The sequence below is a fragment of the Chelon labrosus genome (assembly GCF_963514085.1).
Source record: "Chelon labrosus genome assembly, chromosome: 5".
NCBI classification, from domain to species: Eukaryota; Metazoa; Chordata; class Actinopteri; order Mugiliformes; family Mugilidae; genus Chelon; species Chelon labrosus.
Window position 1 is genome coordinate 19,777,617 of NC_140341.1, and position 10,445 is coordinate 19,788,061.

The 10,445-nt window shown below is 40.7% G+C and overlaps 1 protein-coding gene across 1 annotated transcript; it reads left to right on the forward strand.

The window, feature by feature from the left end:
* The first annotated feature begins 55 nt into the window (after nucleotides 1–55).
* On the forward strand, nucleotides 56–5,663 carry LOC311488276 (indian hedgehog B protein-like). Its single transcript, XM_084544889.1, has 3 exons — nucleotides 56–359; nucleotides 553–656; nucleotides 2,680–5,663. The coding sequence occupies exons 1-3, from the start codon at nucleotides 241–243 to the stop codon at nucleotides 3,414–3,416; spliced, it is 960 nt and encodes a 319-aa protein (XP_084401015.1). The 5' UTR covers nucleotides 56–240; the 3' UTR covers nucleotides 3,417–5,663.
* Nucleotides 5,664–10,445: the final 4,782 nt, after the last annotated feature.

A 10,445-nucleotide genomic window follows, 5' to 3' on the forward strand; every position in this document is an offset into this window, starting at 1 on the left:
TTTTATTTGTTTCTGTCTTTTGGTCATGTGAATGTAATAATTCTTCGAACTCATCACATTCAATTGGTCTCACAGTATTTATTTTATTTTTTTTCACCCCAGCCTATTTTCTGACCACCTAGACCTACTGGGACTAACTGATTTTTCGATTATTTGTTTCTAAGATTCTTGCATTTCTTTCTCTTTCTCTCTCTCCCTTAGCGTTGTAAAGACAAGTTAAACTCTCTGGCCATCTCTGTGATGAACATGTGGCCGGGCGTGAAGCTGAGAGTGACCGAGGGCTGGGACGAAGATGGTCATCATTCAGAGGACTCCCTGCACTATGAGGGCCGAGCTGTGGACATCACCACGTCAGACAGGTAGACATGCAGTAGCCTACGTTGTGTGGTGTAAACAGGCCAGATGCTGGCCAGACATTTAAGTTGACGAGCCAGTCAATCAACTTATCAGTACTGTGATGAGTCAACCAAACCGTCAGCAAGCTATCCATGTAGCTAGATTTTGATTCTGAATCACACTGGAAGTTAAGAACATGTTTCATCCTCTCCACAGGGACAGAGATAAGTATGCCATGTTGGCTCGCTTGGCTGTAGAAGCTGGGTTTGACTGGGTCTACTACGAGTCCAAAGCCCACATTCACTGCAGCGTCAAGTCAGGTAAGAGACGGGTACGAGCTGCAACGTATGAGAGCTTTACCCGAACGTGTCTTTGAATTTTTTTTGCATTTGTAGCCAGCTGTGATTACTACTAATGAGGCTGATGCTAGACCCTTTGTTTGTCACTGATGGTTTACCTCGCCTTCCAGTGCCTGTATCATCACCATCATCCGTCGGTGTGTGTGTGTGTGTTTGTGTGTATGGCCTACTGGGAGCCAATCAAAGCAGAGTGTGCACCTGTGCTCTTCGCTGCATTTAGTCTCACTTCTTGGTCAAATCTCATCAGTCTCAAAGACTGGTGTCATCTTATGATGTGCAGATGGCATGGATCCAGGATCCAGGCTATGCTATATCTAGCGGCATGGCAGTATCATTTCAAATACTACATGCACAATAACACACTTATATGCATAGTGTCCTATTAATGAAATGTATAAAGAAACATATATGCACTGTATATTTAAAGTTGCATCTGACTTTCCTGTCTGCATTTCTGTGGCATTTCTTCCAACGTTATCGTCAATATTAGGTTACATTTTTCCAACCCTCTTTATCGGACACGGTCAGCAATAGTTGACGGCATTCCAGCCTCAGATATTCCAACTTTCGAGACATTATAGAAATCCATTCACCCATGTCTGGTACCACCAGTTATTTGATGCCAAACTGCATTCTAGCCGTCTGCCGGGGTTAGTAGGCTGTGAGATGATTAACTCTCTCTTTGTTTTGCTGTTGCTTTTCCTTCAGTAAGTTTCTTTTAAGATTTCTTATCTGAGTCTTATCACCTCCTCCTGGTCACAGCCCTCCTTCTCTGCAGCCTTCAGGCTCACAGACACACACACCTTGGACAAATATTTGGCCGCCTTAAGACAACCCTCCCACACAAACACACACACACACACACACATTTGAACTGATTATTTTCTATTTCAAACTGACTGGGTCACAATAAGTAATAGAAAATATTAATTTCTATTGTGCCAGATATTTCGATTTTTTACTACGGAAGAATTTATTGTTGGTGGTTAATCTCTTTTGAGTGTCTCAGCTCTCACGGGTCCCTCTCGAGTGGTCATGTGACTCAGTTTCAAGCACAAACTCGGCTGTAATCCAAACAATATCAGAACCTGAGTCTGTGTACTTTCCTGTCTCTGTGACCCCAGGCCGTGCTCTGACTGCTGTGATACAATCAGCTGGTTATCCATTAGCCCTCGCTGACTACACCTTCTTGCTACCTCGCCTCACCGCGTCTTAAAGGGCCTAAGCTGATTTAGAAATCCCTCAAACAAGATCAAATGCATGGCCTGCGGCAATTTTGGTAGTCTAAATGGAAGAGCCAAACATCCAAAAAGAACTTAACCAAGCAGGTTTTATTTACATCTGTCGTAGTGACGTAACAAAATCTGGATTGACAGATGCCTCGTGAGACATATCTATTTATACAGCTCTGTATAAAAAAAAAAAATCAACCCTCAACAAAAGAAATTTTGAAAACTGTACTTGATTTCAGGTAAGATTAATTGGTCTCCTCATACCGTTTAGGTTTAAGGAGAGTTTTGCATTAGCTTTTGTTAAAGCACGCTGTCTTCTCACAAGTAATAGCAAAGCAATAGTAAAATCAATAAAACTGTAATCAAAGCTTTGTTTTTTATAATTTTCTGTCTGCGTGTGTTTATGAGTTCAAGCCCAAGGACAGCGGCAAGACAAAGTTTGAACCTGAGTCATATTATACACATATGTTAACAACCCATCACTCATCCACTAAGATAAAGTTGCTCTTGAGTCCGTGTCAAAGTCTCACCTGCTTTATAGCTCCCTCAGTGACCTAGAATAGCGCGCAGATGCAGTGGCAGTAGCAGTAGAGGGCCAAATGCTGAATCACTCCTGAGATGATTAAGGCTTTGTTTGCGTTTCGTCTTTTCATCCTTGCCTCACCAACAAAGTGAAACATGCAAGAAAATTTAAAACCGCACCAAATGAAATTAAGTAAAATCCTCTTGTTCTCCTTCTTTCGCTTTTGCAGAACATTCTGTGGCAGCCAAAACTGGTGGTTGTTTCCCAGGTGATGCTCAGGTTACCCTCGAAGGCGGGGCCACTAAACAGATGCGTGACCTTCTCCCTGGCGACCGTGTCTTGGCTTCCTCGACAACAGATGGTCGTGGTCCTCTCCTGTACAGCCCAGTCTTATCCTTCCTGGACCGCCAGCCTGCCGCCACAAAGATCTTCTACACTATTGGGACAGACGCAGGAGTTAATATTACCCTCACAGCGGCTCACCTGATCTTTGCTACAAACTGCTCTGCCGGGCTGAGTGAGCCTGTGTCGAAAGAAACAGCAGAGGAGACGCTATTGGGTCCCTTGTGGAAGGGCAGGCCTGGCTGGAGAGCAGGTCTAAGGACAGTTTTTGCCAGCGAAGTCCAGCCGGGACAGTGCGTGTTAACGTCGGCTGGGAAAATGAGATCACAGGCAAGACTTTCAGTGGTGACCTTTGTGGAGGAGCAGAGGAACACTGGGTTGTACGCCCCACTCACCCAGCACGGGTCTATAGTGGTGAACGGTGTGCTGGCATCCTGCTACGCCACTGTGGACAGTCACTATTTGTCCCACTGGGTCCTGGCCCCGCTGAGATTCTTCTACAGCCTGACAGGGCCTTCAGAAGCGCAGAGTGACGGACTGCACTGGTACCCTTGGCTTCTGCAGTGGCTGGGGAAAGTACTGCTGGACGCTGGACACTTCCACCCCTGGGGTGTCGAACAGTGACATCAACAGCGGCCGTAGAGAAATGACCGGTGACTTACCTGTATTCAGGATAACCAAAGTACAGAGCACAACTTTTTTTGTAGTCAGGGGAAAGCGATCAAGTGAACGCCAGAGACAGTCAGTTTTATTGTGTAAATATATTTTCAACTTGCCTGTACTTGCTGTACTTCAACAAACTTCTTTAGTTGCACATTTCAAATTGTGCAAGGACCAGAGAGCGGAAAAGACAAGAGAGATAATATCATTGTTTCGAGAAGATTTACATTCAGCTTAGATGTGACAGAAAATCTGAAATACAGAAATACGAAATGTTTTTGAACATGCAGTATGTTTTAATATATTTCTTTTTCCCTCAGAACACCCCTGAGATCAAAAGCAAGGAGCGTGACACAGAACTAGATTTTATTATATCAAAAAATAAGCAGTGAAGTAAAGCAGTCAGGTCCCGTCACTCCTTTGTTATGCATTTGCTGCGATCTGTTTATGCGTTTATGCTCACGGATACACTTAGAAGAGATGTGGACACATCTTTAGACACCTTCTGAGAGTTTTCTGCGTAAGAGAGAAGCTTAAAGTGAGCACCTGATGGCAACGTAAGAGGAAGAGGAGGAATGAAGAATAGCACGAAGAACACTCATGATTGAACAAGGAGAGATGTGAAGCTCTATATGTACATAGGTATTTATACATTTAAGTCACATTAGGAAGGAAATAAATTAACTTTACACAGTTTACTGTTGGAATCATCACTGCAGTGAATGCTTTATTCTTCTTTTTAGACCCTATTCTGTATATCAGAACTAATTTACAAACCATTATTTATCTGGACAGTTTATAAAGTTCACTACAGTGTGGATGATGATGTTATATGCATCTGCTGAATGCTGCGCGGCGATGTGCACGCTGTTGGACTGTACTGTAGTTTGAACTATTGAACGGCAGGGAATGAAGATGAGGACACAGCACTTGCGTTGCGGCGTGTGCACAATTTGTCATTTACTGATGCAGGACAGATGCACGGTGCTACAATGGCCACCCTGTCTCCTTATCTGGTTGTTTTCCAAGTCTGGTTTCATACGTCGATTGTCTCAAACTGTTTCACGTGGCTCATTTATACATCTTCATGTTTTCATCAGATGTTTTATTTAAAGGTTTATTTGTTTTTCACTGTTTCGGGTTTTCAGGTCAGAAGTATCTTGTTAAAACAAGACTCAGGCTTTTTTCAACTACTGTATTAAGTAACAGCTATGCATCATATTAAATAGTAATTATTTTTATTCTTGAATAATAAGAGTTTATTTTATAGCTCTCCTTTGCATGGTCTTTCTTTTGTATACATCTGTTACCCCAGACTTAAGACCCTGATAGGCAGAGATGCAGCAAATCTGACTTTTAACACTAACACTACGGGAAGCAGATCTCATCCTGTGATACATTACTGGGTAGGCATGTAATTTTGTAGTTCATATTGTCCATATGCCCTTCCGGTCTACACTTGTTGAGTACGCTTTGTGAAGACTCAGATATTCGCAGTTGTCTGGGAACTCCAAGGTATTCATCTATGACTGCTCAAAGATTTGTCAAATATGTATATTAAGCTATTGTTGGAGAGACTATTTAAAGATCTATTTTTAGAAAATAATGTAAATGTATTATTCTGTTTGCAACTCTGTTCATAAAAAAATTGTATTTGAAACATAAAGTTTTTGTTTGTAAACCGAAATTCAATTTGCTTTTGTAACAGCGGCAAATTCAGGAAAAGGAATCATGAGCCATAATTGAATAATCACCAAGAAATAGTTTCTGTAATAAAGTCAGTTATGATGTTATTTAGCCTGCTCTGATACAAACACATTTAATCGTTTTAGCAGTTCTCCTGTTAGGAAGGAAGAGAGTTTGAAACGTGCTAGCATTCTTGTTTTGCTTGTTGATTGATAAACAACAATAACAGAGCGATCACTGTTAAAGTCATGTGAAAGAGAAATGTCTATAGCACAATCTGAGCACAGCCTTAACCGCTGTGGTTACAGGGTGGGCTGCTGGTTGGTTTCAGTACCACGGACAGCAGCACCCAGCCAGGCTCTTCTTTCCTCTGCTTGATCTGAAACAGTTTTTCTTTTTTTCAGGATGGAGAGTCAGTCCTTGAATACAGCACACCCTGCTGGATGCTACAGCATAAAGCAGAGAAGACATAATTATTACAGTAGAAAAGGGCCCAATAGTTGAGGAGTAATTCACCGATCAGCCACAACATTAAAACCACTGACAGGAGAAGTGAATGAGAAATGTTTGGACCTGGAATTCGAGTGGATGTTACTTAGACATGTACCACCCAGCTAGACCAGACCAGGCACCTCCACCCCATAGCAATGACACTCCTTGATGGCAGCAGCCATCCCCAGCAGGATGCAGCCTGACACAGACACACACACAAAAACGATTTAGGAACAACTCAAACAAACACGAAAAACAGCAGAAGGTGTTGACCTGGCCTCCAAATTCACTAGATCCCAAACTGATCAAGTATCTGTGGGATGATCCACAGAGGCCCCTCCCCTCAACCCATAGGATCCAAAGCCCCCCACTAACAACATTCTGTTTTCGGACACCACAGGACACCATCAGAAGGCCCATGTCCATTCTCTGATGACAACTGTTTTGGAAGTACAAGGAAGGAGGTGGTCATAATGTTATGCCTGATCTGATATGATCAGATTTCACCAGTCAGTTTGGATCAAATCTTAAAAATGTGTTTTTCAAAAAGAAAGGAAAGAGATTCTGAAATTGGATGACGTCACCCCATCGATCTGGATCAAACTATCATGTTCAAAACTTTTTCAAAACTAATACTTGCGATCCCTAAAATCTGGATTATCCTGATGCCAGCAGATGGCTGGATTTCAAAAAAGAAAATGTAACAAAACATTAAAATTGCTCAAATGATATAACATTTGTACCATGTAGAATACAGTATATACAGTACATGTATTGATAGTTTACCCTGGATTTTTTTAACCATTCCAATGATAGAGATTCAGTGATGGAGGCAGGTGTTAGACTTTCAGGACAACAAAATAAAACTACCTAAAAATAAATCTCCAAGCAGTTCTCAATATCAATGTTTAATTTTAATTATATATCATTTATAATGGCAAAAGCAAATTAAAAAGACACTGTCAACTGTATTTCTGTAAAATCTACTGAGGATTTTGGTTGACATGCCAAATTTCCTCAGCCTTCTCAGAAAGTACAGTCGTCGTTGGGATTATTAACCATAGCTCGCATTCAAACCACTGGTAAATTGGATTTGGCAGTCTTGATAGATTGGGGTCTGGATTGGGCATATCCAATGCAATGTACAAAGGAACAAAGGAACAATGAATTACTAGAATCTACATGATTTCCACATGATTACACTTTTGTTTTTAATAGTAAATGGCCTTGGTTTTATACAGCGCTTTTCTGCCTATTGGTACTCAAAGCGCTTTACAGTCACAGACACATCTACTCATTCGCTCACACAAGCACACACACATTCACAAACCATTGCCACTGCACTGGGAGCAACTGGGGGTTCAGTGTCTTGCTCAAGAACCCCCAACAGCTCCCCAATAGTCACAACTGGAGTGGTCTTTTTTAGGGGAGTGTTAGGGATTGATGTTTTTACCCCCACCCAGAATGAGAGCAGCCTTCTGAAGAAGCATGAAATTTTCCAAAAATGATGACCAAACAGCAGAACTCAGAGCTCTGATCGTTTCAATATCAACAGAAAATATAACCTGGCAGCAGATGTTAATGCTATCTGGTTCGGAGTCCACACAAAACAAAAAGAGAGCCGGAATGATTTAACACATGATCTTAAGTGCATTTGGACTAAACCATCTTTAAAGAAACAAAGGTAGAAATGGAAACAACCAAACCTAGAAACAACAAATGTAAACAGGTTTTCAAATGAAACCCTTTTAAATACAATAACTTCAAAGCAAATATTTTAATCTTAAATTAATATTAGGCTTAACAAAAAGAAAATACAAAAGAAAGCAATCCCATTCTCCCCCCCTCTAAATACTAGATGGTGTAGTCTGGATTGGAAGCACCTGGTGACTATGTGGCGTTCAAGCGCGCGCGCGACAGGAACACCTCCAAAAGAGAAAATGGTTAAAATCAAAAACACCGAGGAAACAAACCCTGGAGAAAATATTTTAACTTAAATCAATGTATTAAACTAAACGGATCCATATTTAGTTAACACAGAAATATACAAAAGAAAAGTAGATAGATAGATAGATAGATAGATAGATAGATAGATATTTAGACAACTTTACTGATCCCTTTGGGAGGTTCACGCAGGGAAATTTACATCTCCATCGCATACAGCACTGTCAGACATACATGTACACGAATTATATAGAAAGCAGTGAATAAACCCCAAATACCCAACACCCAGAAAAGAATAATAATAATAATAATAATAATAATAATAAATATTGTGACTGTACAGTAAATATTCAAATAAAGAAATAAAGGGCTGACCTGACAGGTGAGGGAGTGAGTGCAGCTCCCTCACAGGGAGATGTGGCCTAGCGGTTAGAGAAGCAGCTTTGAGACTGTGGGGTCACTGATAAGCTCACCAATATGTCCATGGCCGAGGTGCCTTGAGCACCCCCCCCAAACTGCTTTCCATACACTGGCATGGCTGCCCACCACTCCAAGTGTTGGCAAGTGTCAGTTAAACAGTTAAATGGTTAAATGCAGAGAACAAATCCCATGTATGTGTGCACCTACAGTACATATATGCAGTAAATGGCAAATAAAGATGATTTTATTATTGTATTTTAAAAAAAATCTGCAACCTCAAAACCAGGACTAACTACTAGAGATACTAAAAATTATAAGTTTGTTCACACAAGGAATTATCAAGGATCCTTATCAGAAAGAAAGCTAACTTTCTAACAAAGAGCAAAACAGACTACAACAAAGAAGAAGAGACCGTCAAAAACCTTATATTCTAGGTAATTTTTATTATTATTGGTCAGTTAGGTACAGGAAAAACCTTTTTGTCATATCCCATAGCGCATCGCCGCAGGAGACTGATCCATAAAGACAGATACAGAACCAGACCCAGGTAAAACATTCACCAATTTATACATGGAATTTGGAAACAAAGTGTGAGAGTGACTGGTTTACCTGTATGTGCAGGTGTTGTTCTCACATGAGGCTTTTTCAATACACATGAAAAAAACATGCACATCCTGGTGGTTAAAATACTGAAAACCATTACAAAATCTGTCCACCTGAGTCTGGTGGCTTTAAATTTATCTCTATGTGCCCCGTCTCCGGATAATTAACTCTGTTTGGACCACGATACCCGGCAACATTTTGAGGCAAGGCTGATGGACAACCATTAATTATGATTAGGACGGATTGGGGAGAGAGAACAGCGGAATAACACACATTGCAACAGCCCACCACCAGTCTTTATATTAAGATTAACAAAACAAAGTTTAAAAAAAATAAATAATAAAAAATCGCTTGTTTCAACTGCCTCAAAAGTGACTCAAGTATCACTGTCTTAAATTAAGGGTGTTCACACAACAACACATGGGAAGTCAGCATGCTCACAGTAACTCACATACAGATATGAATGTCTTTATAGAATATGTATCTGTCATCACAGCTTGGCAAAATTACACTTATACACAACAAATGCACAATAACACCTGGAACCAGAATACCAGCCAGTGGAAAAAGACCCAATACGTTTTTGCCTCTGTCCGGCCAGAATAGTTTCTTGTAAAACGGACGACCTTATCCCCCGGTAGGCGGTGGCGGCGGTGGTATCGTTCAATAACAATAGGCTATAGATAAAGATTCATGTTTCTCAAACAACACACACATACGGTCGTACACACACACACACGGGTTCTTTCACGCTTATTACATGTTAACAACATCATGAGAATCTCTTTTAAGTCGGTGACTGAACGAATGACTGAGTGTGAGATAGTTTCAACTACCTACGCGGCTACGTCGAGAGAGAGCAGTAAACCTTATAGAAGTACAAAACACTCCATAACATCCTCAGTTGGCAATTCTGTTGACATAGTTACATTAGGCTATATGTAGTCCTTGCTTGGCAGCATACAAAAATAAAAGAAGTTGCTCTGGTGCATATTCAGAATTATCTGCATTTCAGTTTCTCTATGCAAACGGAGGGAACTGTTCTCGGCACGTTTTTCTTTTTCTTTTTTTTTTTTAAATGAATGAGGCTGGCTCAGTTTTTATATATTTGATTAGTATTAGGATGCCACATTTATAAATATAACTAATAGACTACCAGTAGCAGCTTCTCATTGATGTAGTTTTGTGGCTAGCTTATCGGCAAGCCCGACTAATGCATATTTAGGATCCCTTGCAGAAAAAAACGACCACACAACTTCACACAGTTTCAAGGAATTAAAAACTGACTGATTTGAAAGGTTGGGGTTTTCTACTCTACACCAGAATTGTTAAATTCCTGCCTTCGGTTTTACTATAGGCTGCTGTCTGATGACTTGTAATTGTATATGCATTTATTTGGATTTTAGCAACAGGTTTGTCTACCACCATAGGATCTATGCTAATACAACAACCAAGGGCCCATTTTCCACAAGTAAACAATGTAAGTAGGAATAAAGGACGGGCTGGATGTTTTCAAAAGACACTGAGTCAGGAGTGTGATCGCAAATCTGAGATCAACAGCACTAGAATAAATGTGCTGCTCGGCTGATTAGGCTCGTGTGCGTTCGAAGGTCTTTTTGCATTTTGACAGAGGTGAAGTTGCAGGCAATGAGTTGCATGAATGATTCTGATGATAGTGAAAACTCTACTCATGTAATTTTGCAATTTGGTCAGCCTGTTTTTAGTACTTACACCCTGTTGTCCTCTGTAAAACAGATGTTAGGGCTTATACTGTGTGTGTGTAAGGGATACTCTGCTACACTTGGCGTCGTTTTAATCGTTTTACGCTGCTCTCGGTCTCTCAACACC